General features: G+C 38.2%; 1 protein-coding gene across 5 annotated transcripts in view; it reads right to left on the reverse strand.

Annotated features, from left to right (window-relative positions):
• Window positions 1-17,546, reverse strand: part of slmapa (sarcolemma associated protein a) — a 70,613-nt gene that overhangs the window by 35,313 nt on the left and 17,754 nt on the right. For all 5 annotated transcript variants that reach the window (XM_088636585.1, XM_088636588.1, XM_088636587.1 and 2 more), the window contains exons 2-7: window positions 12,574-12,721; window positions 10,726-10,798; window positions 4,435-4,471; window positions 1,657-1,719; window positions 898-993; window positions 89-160 (exon numbers count right to left, since the gene is read on the reverse strand). In XM_088636585.1, coding sequence (XP_088492711.1) covers window positions 89-160; window positions 898-993; window positions 1,657-1,719; window positions 4,435-4,471; window positions 10,726-10,798; window positions 12,574-12,721 — 489 coding nt within the window. The remainder of the gene's footprint in view (window positions 1-88; window positions 161-897; window positions 994-1,656; window positions 1,720-4,434; window positions 4,472-10,725; window positions 10,799-12,573; window positions 12,722-17,546) is intronic.

Genomic DNA, 17,546 nt, shown 5'->3' on the forward strand with positions numbered 1-17,546 from the left:
TTCATCTGGATACTAAATAACTCTAAATGGCAGATTTCAAATACAAGATACCCACATTATTTTAATAATTTAGAAAAATAAAACTTACTTTTGAATATGCTTGCAACTGGTTACCCATGACTTCTAACCTTGAAAGCAATCTGTCTTCATCTATTAAAGCCTGTTGGAAACAAAGTCATATCAGCAATCTAATACCATTTTCACAACAATCTTTTCTGACATCAAGCCGTTTTTTGTGAAAAGCACAGTATTTTCGATTTATATGGAAATCCGTATATACTCACACATTGGACAATGTTTATAATTTTTCTATGGGCCAGAAATAAGATGGTAGATTTGAGATTTCTGTGTAAATCTATAACAGAAAAAAAGCACACTAACAGGCAAAAATATTTGAAAATATGATATGCTGGCCCTTGAAAGCAGTAAGAATAAGATGAGCAGGGTGTTATATGTATTCTGTTTTGGTCTGAAACACTTGCATTCTGGTCACATCATGTGCTGTAGAAGGATTATCTTTATTTGAGGAATGGATTGAGGCTCACTCTGTTGGGGGCTGAAAGGCACATTCTGAAAGTCTGGCAATAGTTCATCAATAGGAAATGCAAGCAAAAGCAATACACAGTAAGTATACCCCCTGCTCCTCAGACAGACTTAATTTGACGTGGGGTTGCTAATATTGTGGCATGTCCGTGCACTTGTAAAAGAACATTTTCAAGACTCAAAACACCAAATTATTTTAGTTCCCTCTTAGCAGCTGGGACCCTGTGTAGTTCATGAACTTAGCAGAATCACAACCCATAAACGCTACTTCAGCCCAGTATGAAAATGGCCCGACAGCAGCCTGTGCAGACAGTGTAAACCAGTGAAACAACAACCCAACGTATCAGTGGTTACCTGCCAGCTGCTCTCGGAGGCCTCCTGTGTGCTTGCCAGCAATCGCTGCAGGGTGGCCAGCTTCTGCTCCAGCATCTGTTCCCGGTGTAAGGCCTCCTAATCAAAGTCAAAGGGTCACATAAAACATTAGCTGCAATGCAATACCCAGGGGCAACAATAAACCTTGCCATTTAACCGATTGCATACAGTTTATGTATTGTTTTTTATTAAGTTCGTTGTTTTTTTTATGTGCATTTTCCCTCCGATGAGGAATTAAAGGAGGCTCCTTAATCGCACAAAACGAACCAAATTATAAATGAACCCAGAGGTACTATGTTCTTGAGGTGCTCAACATGGACACAACATTCCAGTTTGAAAAAAACAAACAAACCCACAGTTTTCCTATTGAACCATTTCCATGTTGAGGACCACACTCAGTGGTAACATGGCACAGCTTATGCATGGTGTCAGTAAGGTATCTCATTACAATAAGCTGTGCAGATGTTAAGAGGCACAAGTGGTGTCCAAGGCACACTGTGCAAAACAGAAATGCAGACTGTCGATCTGTGCTCAAAACATCTAAAAGTTAATAAAAAACTGAAAAGGCTCAAGAACTGTGCAGCACTAAAAATAAAAGGGGGGAATTAATAAACATTGCGAGAAGTCTTTTTATAAGACGGTGAAAGCGAAGCTTGTAATTCAGTTAAAAACTACTAGAATGCAAGGAAAAAAAAGTGCTGTTACAACAGAAAAACAGCAGAGGTCAACACTGCACCATACCTGTAGATACTGAGAGAGCTGAAACAGTTCCTGAGAATACATACTGGGAGTATTAGCAGCAACCTGCAGGGTCAAAGGAAATAAGTGTCAAGCAATGTAAAATTCAAAACACTAATTTCAGACTCAATTCACGATAAGTTTTTAAACCAGCTTCTAACAGATGTTAAAAGTACAGAGGTAATACCTCCTTAGATATGATTATACTAGAAATGTAAAACTAGCCACAGTAGCTAATCTGAACAGGAGTTTAATAAGATGGAGCACAAAGGGAAAATGAAACAGCTTTTAAGGAAAGGTCAGAAATACAAGCAATCTAGAGCTACGATAAACCGAAGCAGATGTATTCCACTACTGTAGCTGTCCAGGAATGTTACTGAATATGAATCAAATGATTATAAAAATGTTTTTTATAGGACATAAAGTTCTTAACTACTAAGCGACTGGCAGCGTCAAGCCTAAAGGATTGAGCTACATGCATTGTGAAACCCTTGCAGACACCATCAAATCCAGAGTCACAGTTGCTGCATCGGCTTCCATGTACAATTATGCCACATATGTGAATATTCATTGGATGCACTGGACAGACAGTTATGGCTACTTGTACAAAGTATGGAAAAAATGTTTCTCTTCCTGCTTACAGCTGCTGAAACTTTTTACACTTAATGTTCAAACACGTACTGGGACCAATCTTTAAAAACAAAACCGAACGGCAACCGATACCAGACATATTCAGTTTGCCTTTGATCTGATTCGACTGTGCTCTGTACTTTTTAATTCTCAGTTTGAGAATGGGCTTCCATCACCATCTGGTGGGAATGCAGGACAAGAGCAATGATACCGGTGAAGATAAAGAAGTACTGTAGAACATAACTCATCTCAAATATAGGGAGACTCTGGGATCTATATATAAGTAGACCATAACAATAATTACCTTTAAAATCATGATTTGATCCAGGTACTGGAGCTCAGGTGGTCTCCTTCGATGTAGACTTTAATCTTATCTACTGTTCTATTATGAATTCCTCCACTTCCACATAAAGATTAAGTAAGACTACGTCTGCACATTTGCCTGTGTCCAATACATCAAATACCAAATGCTTTTTTTGTATAGCAAGATCAAAGCAGGAAGAGAATGGCATAAATTAAAGGAAAGAACTGTGCATTAACTTCCTCGTTTAACCAGTGTAAAACAATGTCACAGAAGTTACAGTACAGAAGCGCAGAAACAGTGTGCCCTGTTGTTTTTACATACTTTGACAAGTTTTTCTTTTTATTCAATGAGCAGTTGAAGTCTGCATTGCATTTAATATGAGAACTCATTGGTGACTTCTGGAACAGGAACAGGAACCCCGGTGTCCTGGCCAAATTTCCAATTGGCCCTTACTAATCATGGCCTCCTAATAATCCCCCTCTATGAATTGGCTACATTACTCTGCTCTCCTCCCCACTGATAGCTGATGTGTGGTGAGCGTTCTGGCGCACTATGGCTGCCGTCGCATCATCCAGGTGGATGCTACACATTGGTGGTGGTGGAGGGGAGTCCCCATTACCTGTAAAGCGCTTTGAGTGGAGTGTCCAGAAAAGCGCTATATAAGTGTAAGCAATTATTATTATTATTATTAGAAGTGGCTCTAACGGGGCTGGTTAAGCTCCATGGCCTGTCAGATCTGTTGAATTTTTTGCGAAGCTGCCATTAATAATAATAATAATAATAATTGCTTACACTTATATAGCGCTTTTCTGGACACTCCACTCAAAGCGCTTTACAGGTAATGGGGTCTCCCCTCTACCACCACCAATGTGCAGCATCCACCTGGATGATGCGACGGCAGCCATAGTGCGCCAGAACGCTCACCACACATCAGCTATTAGTGGGGAGGAGAGCAGAGAGTAATGAAGCCAATTCATAGATGGGGATTATTAGGAGGCCATGATTGGTTAAGGCCAATGGGAAATTTGGCCAGGACGCCGGGGTTACACCCCTACTCTTTTCGAGAAACACCCTGGGATTTTTAATGACCACAGAGAGTCAGGACCTCGGTTTTACGTCTCATCCGAAGGACGGCACCTGTTTACAGTATAGTGTCCCCATCACTATACTGGGGCATTAGGACCCACATGGACCACAGGGTGAGCGCCCCCTGCTGGCCCCACTAACACCTCTTCCAGCAGCAACCTTAGTTTTTCCCAGGAGGTCTCCCATCCAGGTACTGACCAGGCTCACACCTGCTTAGCTTCAGTGGGTTGCCAGTTGTGAGTTGCAGGGTGACATGGCTAGGTGGCACATTGGAGCCACTGCTGAGATTAAAATCAACAAGCCCAGTCAACATCAGAGCAGCTCATTGTTATTCAGTATGACACACAGTAAAGTACACTGCTCTGTTGTTACCCTACCCAGTTTTTCAGTTTGACTGTATTGTACCTGATTCACAATTTATTGAAAACTAAGGTTATATGTAAAGTCTTCTTTCAGTCCAATCATAATTAGTGTGAAAATAAGTGCATAACTGTACTAAAACTGGAAGTTATATAAAGAAAAGAAGATTATAAAGCTCATTCATGCTTAAGTACACAGTTCAAAAAGACAAATAATAGTTTCAGAGAAAATGGGTTCACATGGTCCAATGAAATGGGAAAATACAAAAAGGAAGGGAAATACAAGGAAAATACAAAGAGCAAGACTCTTTAAACTTCCTAAAAGAAACAAACAAAAAAATGGTTCCAAGCTCCAAACAGGTTAAACCCTGAAACAGGGCAACCTTGCAGAGACTGACTTACCTTATCAACAGGAAGTGGTAATGGTGCTTGGATAACACTGGAAAACACAGAAAAGCAAAGGGAATTTTAGTCCAATCTTAACATGTGTAGCAAACAAAAAAACTAAGCTTCTATGGTTTACAAGGGCAACACATGAAAAATAAAAGTAAAATGGCAGCTTTACATTCAGTTGCGTAACCTCAGTAAATATTTAACTTTGATAGTTGCACAGTACTGAGTTTGACTCTAAAAGGGTATGTTGGGAATAGGTGTGGTATTCAACAGTTACATAACAATGGGCAAGCAACCTGGCTTTGAGGAAGAGATTGAAATTATAGAACTCAGACTGATCAGTTTGAAATGATAAATAGCTTTGTTTTTCCCTCCAAGCCACTTTGAAAACAGTAAAGACACAGGAAATTCTGTTGACCAGCTCCAACTCTACAGACCTTCACATAAAATCAACAGCAAACAAAATGTCAGAGTTCTAAACATTAAGTTCAAATTGATAAAAAGTGTCAAAGCTGTTATATTTTCCACAGATTTAAATTTCCAAAGGTAAACCTAGCAGGCTAATTATAATGTCATTATAAGCTTTCAAAATTTTCTCCTGTACAATGTCTTTTTTGGCAATATGGAAACACTCCAGTCAAACAAATTTTAAAAGCAGTGTATTTTCAGTCTCTCAGCTGTTCCCTAGATAGCTTTTAATAAAAATCTGAAAAAATAATTAACCGACACAGAACAGCTTAAATAAATTGCCAAGCAAATGTAAAGTCATACTGTGAGGTAAAGAAGTATTAACTTTAAATGGTTTTTATTTCCCAGAGAAGTGAAAAAACATTCTGTTCTGGTTTACTGGGTCAGCCCAGAAAACTTGCTGAACATACCAAGTTCTGAAAATACCAAAATAAAATTCAACCGCAGGACCATTACAGTGGCTCCTAATTCTTAGTTCACAGACACTATTACTCATGTTAAGCTGCATAACATGACCAGGGTCAAAACAGCCAAAAAGTGGTTCTTATCATTGGTTTTGAAAATGATTTCAATTTTTTTTTTCCCTCAAGAGACATTCTTAATGTGCTTTGGCAGACTTAAGCACAAAGAATTATCAGACAAACATTGCTTAATGTCGGTTTTAATTTAAAGCAGCAAAGATCAGACCTCCACTAGGTGAAAAGAACAGATTTTGCACAGAAAAGCCCCTAACGATGGAGTTCTATCCATCTCATCTGGATAGTTTTTTAATAAAGCAGGTCCAGCATTAAATTCTTCGAATTTCAGACATGGATTCAGCTCTACTCACAGGTCCAAACTCTAATATTTCTTCCCTTCTACTTCAGTAAGTTTCAATTTTGCATTTGCACAATGAGAATGGAATAAAAAAAATCTGCCAGCAAACGGCATACTAGCTATAATGAGTAAACATCCCTTTCATGTGACTGATGGTTGTAGATGCTGATCTCTGAGCTGCCCTTCATTTTCCCCTTCAGCTGAATCTCCTGTATGATTAAGTTCTGTGGTACTAATTCTTTTTGCAGTCCAAGGATTTACCAGTTAATCTTATTTGACTTCTTTTTCCTACTGATTTTTTTTGGAACTTGACTGCTTTTAAAAACTTGATCGGAGACATTTTTGAAAGATCAGCTTGAGTACTGCATTTGCAGAGATTTAGGGATAATTAGCAAAAATGGTGTTTAATACAGAAAATGTTCCAAGTATGCCTGTTTCGTCTTAAATAATCTGGTAGTAACCTGGGGGATGTACCCTCCCTGTGAGATTTTCTTCTCTACCGATTTTTTTAGAGAATTGTTTTAGGAAAAAAAAATCCTTTTCCTAAAAAGCAGGAAGGGACAGCTCCAATTGATGAAAGGTATTTATACACATTTTACAAAAGACCACACACTTTTCACAGCTCTATAACAAATGTGTGTCACAATGTCAAATTCAGGGCATCAGTTTACCCTTAGTCTATCTTGCTCAAAAGTTTGAATCGAATAAAGAGATATAAGGGAATGGAATATGTTAGCATAAGATTTAGACCCAAGTTAACATTTAGCAAAATGAAGCATGAAATGCCTGGTGTACTACATTCCAGAGATATCTCCCAGCACATGGAAGACAATAAAATAAACTAGTTTTGGAACATTCCATTAGAAACATCAAGATGTGACAAGACTGGCTATAATGTATAATGCTCAAACTGCTCAGATGCAGCAATGTACAGATACTGGCATTTCCAAGGGCTGTGAAGATACAATTCGAATGCCTAGTGAAGATCAAGGGTTTAGTATTACTGGGCAATGTTGGATTAAGACTATTGATTTGAGTTCTAATAAACATTTCCTGATATGGTACTGAAAAGTTTGCAGACAGTCAAATCTTTTGGGGAATAGATATGTGGGATAATCTCATCAATTTGTACTTGCAAATTGTCCGAAGAGAGGTTTTTGTGCTAGCACAATATGGTTTCATTTCCTGTTAAACAACTGTGAAAATTAGGAGAAACCTTAGGGACAAAAATAAAACACTCTGTAAAACAGATTTGCAAGTTATCCTTGTTGATTTTATGCTGTGTGCTGGATAGTTTTTAATGTGATGCTTTCTAGTTAAATTAAAATCTAAGGAAAAATAATGACTATAGTGCAGTCTTCAATCGGATGATGGAAGAAATATTGCTGAAGCTCACGACGTTGCAGAAATCACTGGGCAGAAACCGTTTAAGTTTAAGTTGATAAAAATCTGATAAATACAATAATTCTCCAATACTTAATGGATGTCATAATGCAAGTCTAATAAATTTTAAGAATGTGCAAAAGCATGTGCATGTAAAATAACAGGCTTTTGAACAAGTTTCTGGTTTACAAATTGTATCTTTCGACAACACCCTACTGCAAACCAGCTGGGAAGGTTAGATAAAAAAAGGTCACAATTAACCTTTTCATTTATACAAATCTCACTTAATATGATTGTTAGTCTAACCCAGACTATCCCTTATTGCATAAACCCATTAACAGTTAACCAAAAGTATTAAAAATATACATGCACAGATCCATTAAATGTTATTAGAGCTATAGGTACAAGCTTCCAGTTCAAATTAGCTATAAATGACAACCTTTCCATGGAAGGAGAATCTCAAGAATCCCATTTATGGCTTTGAGACTTTAATTTTATAAAAGACTGCGTCATTGGAATGACATGTATGGCCCCTTCTGGACCCAAAACAGATGCACATTAAGAGTATATGATTCCCTTCCCTATTAAATATGGTTCTTAACATGACTTAAAGCAAATGACAACATCGACAAGTAACAGAAAAGTGCAATTACAGCTCCAAAATGGAAAGCATAGCATCAAATAATTTATGTGCAAGTCCTTCTGTGGATCTCGGCAAGTTAAGACCCAAGAACAGTGAAGTGTGAAGTACTGGAATCTTTGCAGAGATCCTGGGGTTTAAACAAGAAATTGCGGTGGCAATTCCGACTGCTTCCTGAATTACTGAATAAAAGTCTATTTCTATAGCGCTAGCTTAAAATAAATCAGAAAAAAAGTGAATTTTAATGAGGACGTTCTTAGGGATAACTATCAGGATTTTACATTTGTCCCACCATTCAGCAGCTTGTATACAAACACTGCACGCAATTATGACAGAACTGTGCACTGCCAGAAAGCAAGCAGAAAAGGCATTTAGGCAAAGAGGAAACAGCCTCTCATTCTGGCATTTTTGTAAAACCTAATACAACATAGAACCAGCACAAATCAAATCTTTTGACCAGAATATATTTCTGGATATATGAGAAATAAGTAAGCATATGCTCCTAAACTGCCTTGAATAGTATAATTTTACAAGAAATTATATTTGAATAACAAGGTCAGAAGTAAGAATTTTTATGGTATGAGAAGATTACAAAATGCATCAAAAGGAGCTTAGTGTGTTGAATTATCTTCTGCAGATGGTGATGTTTTTTCTCTCCGAAATTAATCTCTGTGGATTCTGGGCAGAGTCCCTGTCTGGATAAAGATGCAATATCCTTCTTGGTTACGTTTCAGAGCCTTTCCTTAGATGCAATATTACAACTATAAATTAGTCCTCTCCTCCCACAAGACAACAAGCAGTAGCAGACGTTGCCACAGAGTTCTTAGCATCACTTGTGGTTGCAGCCCATTGCTCTGGCCACATTCCAAAGACTAATGCTGTTGAACGACGAGCAGCGTGCTTCTAAAAATGTTTACCATTTCCTTTTGTAAAATCTCTAGTTGTTTTACTTGAAATTGCCATAGTGCTGTGGGCTCCTTAACAGCGGTGGTAGACGAATCAAGATTTTCTTTAAAGAGGCATAAAGGCCTAGACTGAGAACAGTTAGAGGAAACATTTGCAGCACACACAATATAAATAACATAAAAAGCTGCTTCCTCTTTCTGCTATCTGTTACTGTTAAGATCTATCTGAGGAGCATTTTGCCTCTTTTAATTTATTACTTTGACATGCTACCTAACTCAATATTATGGATTTATAGTTCAATTTTATTTGATGAGAATACCTCAGGAACATCATCCCAAGAGTATTTTAGGTACACCTGAGCCGTTCTCAAGCATGCTAAGAAGAGGCAAGATTAAAAGAAGGCATCTTTCATGCAGCCTGATGACAAGATACCTAAAGTGATAACTAAAACACAAACCGTATTCAAGAAATTCACATATTCAGGCCGTGTTTACAGGACGCTGGAAATATGAAAAGTATTTTGTTGTATTCTGCACAGCTACTACCCAAAAATATTGTATATAAATTTGAGTGATATTCATGTGCTTTAAAATATATAAAGGACTGAAAAATGTATACAGTAAACCACAGATCTAAGAGTGCTTGGTCTGTGAGTGACCTATGTAAATCCTCAACTCAAGAACTGTTCTGAATATAAAATGCCTTGCACAAGTGTGAGAATGAGTTAATTATGAGATCAAATGGCTGTACTATTAAGAAAGGAGTATGACTGTATGAAGCCCAAGTTGAGAAACTTAAAATGGGATCATTTTAAATTACAAGTAGACAATCTTAATCTCAGTAAGTAGGATGTCCCCACACATAATCTGCCAATTCTGAAGAAGCCCCTCTGGCATTACAGTGGGAAAACTGGATACTCTGCACACACCTAGTTTCCACATATTTGGCAGCTCTTATAGATCTGCAGCCAAAAAGAGCCGCTTGTGGAAAAACCATCTGTCAATGAAAGATGACCCCTAAATCACCACTGCTTTCGAAGCTCCACACTGTATCCTAGCATCAACAAAGTCAAAATACCTCCAAAAGCACTCCAGTATTTTCTACTAAAAGCCAAATGTATATATTTGGTCCTATTATTAAACAACATTCCTGCTTTATGCATTACATGGATTACATTTAAAACAATCTGTTTGCTTACACAAAATACGTCAAATGGTGTCTGCATTCCTGATCGCCCTTCTAATAAATGACAAAATACTCTTGCTCAACTTAATGATCACATTCCTGCGTCATGTCCTACAAAAATCCAACTATGACCTTTAACTCCACCAAACAAGACCGTTATTAGAAGACAATAAGGCAAAATGGGTGAAAAAAAACAGCAAATGAGACATCCTATCAGGCCACACATCACAAACTGTCAGGGATGTTAACATTTAGGCCACTACAGAAGCATCCTTTATATTCTTAGATTTTCAGTATAAATAAAAAGGCTAAAATACAGTGACCATGAAAAAGTGAATATAACTAGGTTTAATTCTACTTGTTTTTAATATAGCACAAAAGCACTCAGATTTGGTCTTTATTCTCACTCAGTAGATGTCAAGCTTCTGAATATGATGCATTATAATTAATGGGACAGTTGACCAACAAGTTTCAAGTAACAGCATTCCAGCAATACTCAAGGACAGAATTAAGTCTTCATTTTAATGCTGCCAAACTTCATTATCTCTACATTTCTGTGAACTCATCCTTTATTCTGTGTGCTTGTAGCTCAACGCCTGAGAACATGAGGTGGCAGTTTTTTTCCCCAACACACAAGAGCAAATCTAACAACCTTAAGCTAAAGTAAACCCTTTTAACTTAGCAGTCTCAGAAGTTTATCAAAAAATTGCTAAACATCAGGAGCTGCTAGACCAACTCAATCTTAAAAAATGTTTGTTTTGAGCACAAAACAAATGCTACGTTTTGTTACTAAACTTGAGTCATTGTCTTGGAATTCAGTTTTGATCTAAACGTTGTATATGTAAATTGAAACAAAATATTCAAAGCAGACAGAGCAAAGGGAGAAAAGAAAAGAAACTCACTCCGATCTTCTCCGGGCTTCCATGCCATCTGGTAGAAAGAGCTTGATTGTAGACACTATGCACCCATGGGTAACTACAAAGGAAAAACAAAGACAATTATAGGGATTCAAGCACAGGTGTAACCTAAGCATATGTGGTACATTCTTGAGGAAAATAGTTTAAAATCTTGTAACTTTGGATTTTAAAATGGTAAAGAAAATAAGGTTACCAGCACTATCTACATGAACCCATATCATCTTGTCTGCATGTGAGATGCACAGCACAGTGTTGCAGTGTTTATATTGGCCAATATGCATTTCTTCACCTCTTGTTGTTACACACTCAAGACAACTTCCTCTTGAATAGCTACACAAGAGTGATATTTTCAGTGAAACTGCTACTGTCATGCAGCGAGACTTGTATGGATGATGCAGTGTTCTATATATTTAAAAAATCTGCAAACTGAACTGGAGCATTTAGGGTGATTTTTCTTTTATATAGAGAACATGTTTTTCTTACATCTAATACTAGTGGATCAAGAAGAAAACCCCAAAAAAGGATAAGCCATATGGTATTTTTATTCAAAGCAGATAATTGAAATTAAAGAGAGCCTGGGATGCAATGGAGCCAATCTCTTAGCTCTCTAAATCTGATTAATTGAAAGGCAAACTGGCATCAGGAGTTCGGCAGAGAATCACAATCTCAGCAATTCCAAACTCCAGTGGAAACTAGGTATCAGAGGGCGCAGATAGCATTTGCGCTCTCTGGCACGTATTGTGCCCCTTGCCCTCTGCCCTCTGGAAGTTCCCACCTGATAAGTTACACTGGAATTAAGCTGCTCTTTTTGATCGTGAAAACAGCCATTTCATCTCCACATATTACAAACTTTTTAGGCCAGCAAACAGCTATCCACTAAGTTTCAAAGCCATTCTGTGCTTTTCTGCCAAGGAACTGACATCATAAACCACCCACAGCATTTTAGAAAGCAAATGCAGCATATTTGTTACAGCCCTGCCTTCTTTCCTAGTTCAAAGCCTGTTTTGTCTTAATACACAGAACAGTAAATTCTGTAACACTCAGACATTACTGCATCTAAGCCTTTTCTTCATACTGTTTAAACAATTATGAGGCTATTTTATGGCAATTTAACAAATACATGATAAAGATTTGATATTTCAAACAGTTTGCTCTAGAGTGTTTTTCAACCAGGAGTCCAGGGATCCCTGTGGGCCATCAGACTCTGCCCAGATGGTCCCCAAAAACATCTTTCACCCCCACGTCTAGTGCATCTGTTTTGACCATGCAGAAGGTGGATCTTTTGACTTGAAATTCAGTTGAAATGCTTTAATTAGTAGATTGAGGATATTTGGGGGTCTCATTGAGACAGATTTCTTCAAAAGGCAATGATACACTCAGAAAACACTGCCAACTCCCAATCAGTCTGTAGGCTGTGATCAAACAGAATTAGGGCATCACCACTAAGGGGAGCTATTCACTTGGCATGGTTCACAAAATGACAAATATGAAGCTTTCTAAGACGACTCAATCACATTACAGATAAGTTTTCTGTAAGCAAAGCAAGTTGAATCTGTAATTTGCTAATTGCCTTAGCCATTCCAATGGTTTAACAATTCTCCATCTCTTCTAAATTCAAAAGGAATGGAATGCTTTTTGCTAATAAGCAGTTAATGTAAAAACGGAGAAACAAAATGGAAATAAACTCAAATGAATGTCTCGCTGCAAGGGTGACCTATTATAACCAAACCTGGAGAACCAACTGGACACTATGAGCGAAAAGAGATTCTTTTACCAGCCCCGGTGAAAGTCAAAGCTGGCGGACCAATAATAATGACGGTCAAGTCCACTTACCTTTGCGAGTGTTCTCCGTCACATCAACCCCAAACTGGATGATGTCCCCCGACAAGACTTCACAAGGTGGGCTCTCCTCTGAACCCCTACTTAAGCGCTGGCTGTTGATGAAGGTGCCATTGCTGCTCTTCGTGTCCTGGAGATAGAACTGAAAGGAACAGCACAGGGTCACTTTCCTAAGCTCGCAGAACGCATCCTGACCTGATCGAAGCGATGTGTGGCCTATCCAAACCCAATTCATACACACCCTCCCTTTTAACCTTGACAAGTTGCTGTGAATGGTCACTGTCTTTTTGTCTCTCAGTGTCTGAAAGGTTAAGCCTAGCTTTCCCCTTGATATCTAATTGACACGAACACAGGAAAAACCAGGGACTCTTGTTACCTGATATTTGTATTTATTACAAGCAAAGGAATTAATATTAATTCATATAACAAATCCAGTTAAAATTTCACTTCATTGGATAATTGTATTAGAAGTACAATACTGAAGTCAACAAAAACATTGTTGACCAAACTAGCTTTAAAGTAACTGCATTTTAAGGAAAGGTATATAGCAATTCCAAGTGACGTCAAAAAAGGAGACAATACCACTTCACGCAAGAATTACACACTTTAGATAAACTAGGAACCTAAGAGTGGAAGACTTTGCATATAAACTTTAGATTAAGAACACAGTTCAGAAAAGAGGTTTATAATCTAAGAAAGGAATATAAATATTAGTCATTCACAGTTTATGTGATCTAAATCTTATGTGTTTAGTGACACAGAACAGACAAAATCCTCAGGAGAATTCCAACTCTTCTTTACAACAGGAATCCCACCTATATGAGGTACATTCGCCATCATTCAACACAACTTGCGCGTATACACAAAGTTTGCTATCTCCTCTTCTCAGGGGGCCAAACAGTATAAAGTAAGTTAAAACGGATAGTCTAAATCAAACAGACACAAAGCCCGGCTGCTCTCTCTTTCTCACCTAAGGAGTTCCAAAGTCAGCTCTAATAATACCTGCATTAAATCAGAACTGATTAAAATAACAGATTCGTAGAGACCTCATCAGTACTGCCAAATTCAAATGAAAAGGGGGGAAAATCCCATTTATGAAAACCCAGTAGCAGTTTATAAATTTCTTTCTCATGTGGTATTATTTTTTCAGGCTCCACTTTTAGACTTAGCTGGGAAGTATTGTAACAGCGCACGAGCGCCTCTTAAGAACAAGAGGCAAGTGAGCTGTGCTGAAGACAAATTGAATGCGACATCATACATACAGGCCCCCCGACTGCATCTTTCAGGGGGAAAATTCTGCTGCAGTAAGTCACTGAAGGTAGTAAAATTGAACAAGACAGCTGGAGCTATCAATGTTTTTGAAGATAATTTAAAAATGGCTAAGGAACAAGATTGTGAATTTCATGTGTGGTTGTATTGTCTCTATTCTAGCTTTTGCTTTCCAGCTTCGCTTTTTTCTTATCAAACTTAACGGCTCACCTGTCTTTCCAAAACCAGGCTCGTGAAGGTTAATTCAAGTTATTCCACTGACTCATCTATTCATAACCAGTTACCTTTATTTACTCTGCATGCAGCTTGAGAAAGCAGACTACTTGCAAGTACACATCTGCTAGAAAGAGTAACGTAATCTTTGGATTTAACCTCACAAATCCTAGTAATGGAGGATCAGGCGATGAATAATAAACTTAACACGTGCATGAGTACATATTGCATCACAGGAACATTCAATGTTCTGCTGCATTAGACCCATATCTCCCTTGCAATTAACCAGATAATCGGTACAGGCAGCTTCTTGTGTGGTGTACAAAAAGAAAGCAGTTCTCAGCACGAAAACATCTCTAATGCCCATTTCTAATCATTTTTTAATACATACTACCTTTAAAAGTGGCTTTTCAGAGCACTTTACAGTAAGAAAGGACAGCAGAATTACAAAAGACAATAACGGTTTGCATACAGTAACGAAAGGGGCAGACAACTCCAGTTAACTAAAACCCATTCTAAGGAAGGTTTTGAGTCTTGATTTGCATGTGCTCAGGGTTTTGTCACTACTAACAAATTCTGAATGAATGTCCAAATGTGTGCTATACAGGAAAGCCTCAGTGAAATGGATGTGTAATGGATAAAACCTACTTTTTGTAACAACATTAAACAAATATGCATAGGCTTAAAATTCAAGGAATAACAATAGGTAACCTACCTGTATAGGAAAAACATACGTATCCTATACAGGTAGATTAATTGCTTATAATGTTAGTAGTTTGTGTTTCATATGCTTTAACAAGTTTTATACAGTATATTTCGATGTGAAATAGAGTTCGTACATTTCTAATAAAGGCATTTTCATTGTGTTGAGTGTGGAAAAAAAAGTCAAACAGTCCAGAAAGCCTTCATTGTATATATTGTTTTCTCATGATAATGTATTTGGACAAAAAATGATTTAAGGGACATTTGGAAATCATAAACACCTCTTTCCCCCCTATCAGACTTAAACTGAGGGTTTACAATACTTAATTGAATTCCAAAGAAAAAAAGCTGAATTCCCCTGCTGCTGGAAGTAGGCAACACAAACAATATTATTCACTAACACACTGTGCTTCAACATCCCGCAAAAACAGCAACCAACTGAAAACACTGATCAAATGTCCTAATAACCAGTCACACACCTTGAAGTTGATCTCGCACTTCCACCCTTACACTATAATTAAGATCTCTCCATTAGCTTTTCAAACACACGGATCTCGTGTAATCACTGTGTGGATAAATATCAAAGTCCTTGAAATGCAAGCCAAACACTGGGAGAACTCTTTGTGTATTGTACTGTGACACAAGCTCAAGCCATGAGCTGGACTGAAGGTGGGCAGTGAACTATGACTCTGGACACACAGGCACCGGTCCAGCCAAAGGGCAGCAGGGGCTCTGGGCACTGGGCCTAACTGCCAGTCTGTTAGCAACAATAAATAACTGAAGTGCTTCCCATTCCAAACGCCACACACAGCAATTCTTCTTACCAACTTTGAGCCTATGAAGTTTAACTCAGATGGGAGCCCCCCTGGGTGACACTGGATTGTAGCAGTTCTCGAGTTCGGTTTTCACTTGCATGCATTTGTGTGGAAACAAACAAAAAACTTGAGTTGTGGATTACTGTATTCACAATTCACAAACCATGAAACTTTTTTTGGAATGTCGGCTTTTGTCGCATCATAAACTGCCGACTTGCGTTTGAGAGAATTCATGCAAATGCTTGCGGATGTTAAGGAAAGCTCTTCGCAAGCTGTTAAAATAGACAGCGTGTCGACATAAGACACAAAGGTTACAGACAAGAGGAAGCTACAGGAGGTCATTTGGCTCATCTAGTGCATGTGGTAGTTTTCAGCCAACTGATCCAAGGAGCTCAGCCAGCTGTTTTTTGGAAGAAGCCACGGTATAGGCTTCAACATAACTTGTTCCACGCTCCCACAACCAATTTAAATATTTAAGAGACAATAGCAACATACAAGGTGTGCACGGGCAGCACATGGGGCATTTAACAAAAGCGCTGCTTCATTAAACTTCAGAAGCATGTCATTTCCAGTGTAACACACCAGGTATTATGACTTTATCGTTATTCTGTCAGTCAATTCTGCATCATGTATTCCAGCCTTTTAGGCACACAAAGAATTCAACTAACATTGCACATATGATCGGCTCCACCCATCCAGTATACCTGACTCACAGTACTCCAAGTGCGCAAAAACAAAGCAGGCTTGCCCAAGGGCTTATCAAAACCTTCTGCCAAATCATACTGAAGTGTCTGTTCAAATCTAATCTAAGTCTTTCTGCTCCATTTAGGCTGTTTTCACTTTAACAAAACAAAAAACTGACACTCGTCTCTGACACTAACAGAGCACTGGCAGAAGAAACATGATCACTGTGCAGCATGCTAGAATTCACGTTCAGTCCCCATCAGAATCCAGGATTCATTTTCCATCAATATTTGTGAAGGTCTTTTGTACCAAGTCTGGTACTCATTTTAACACTGGCTATAGTCTATTGGGAGAGACTCCAAGATTACCTTCTGATTTGAAAAAAAGTCTACTCCAGCCATCTGAAAAGTTGGCTGTTTTCTGACCCTTGCAAATACAAATCATGGTAATGTGGAATGAAATCTCCTACACAGATTTCTTCACTCAATGTTCATGCTTCTGAAAAAGAAAAGTTTACAAAACCTCTTTAAGATAATCTAACCTTCTTTTGAGGTGTAAAAGTCAATGATCTAGTCAGACAGTGGAGAGATCCTGTGCTTTGTAGAAAATTTAAAGGGAATACAACAGAGTTTTCTTCATTTGCTCATGTCTTCTGCTCCTTGCCTTGGGACTTGTACATGATATTTTGTATTCCTGTTGGTGTCTTTTAGTTATGCTGTAATACAGACTTCTCCATCCCTGATCACCTTTCAACACCTCGTCAGAACGAGGTCTAGTCCACACAGCAAAGCTCAAACCCTTCTTCCCCAGCACACACAGCCTATATTCAGCACTGCACTGCTTGACCTGCAGTGCAGAGCCAAGGCTGGAGCTGTGAGACCTGCCTGCTTTGCCATTGAGCAAGACACCTCCATTCACAGTGCTTCATTAAAACACATTGGTATCTGTTTATACAGCAGGGTAAGTCATTTTGGATAAATGCATTAGCCCAGTGAATAACACTGCATGGGCATCTTTCATATTCTAATGCAAATTCTTGAGCAGGCTTATTTATGGTTTGAATTTTTGCTCACCTTACCTTCCTGTGCATGTCTATTACTCACTCTGTAACTATTTTTTCTGAATCTCTTATTTTGATATAGTGTTGGAAGAAGAGCTGAGTATATCGCTCTGCTTGCTGCACTGTCACTTTCATATGATAACTGTGATACTCCATTAAGAATTACAATAATTTAATAGAAAACACTGCCAGAAATGGTTCACACATCAGTTAGGAAACTCATG

Source organism: Lepisosteus platostomus, chromosome 6, assembly GCF_059453375.1.
Source record: "Lepisosteus platostomus isolate fLepPlt1 chromosome 6, fLepPlt1.hap1, whole genome shotgun sequence".
NCBI classification, from domain to species: domain Eukaryota; kingdom Metazoa; phylum Chordata; class Actinopteri; order Semionotiformes; family Lepisosteidae; genus Lepisosteus; species Lepisosteus platostomus.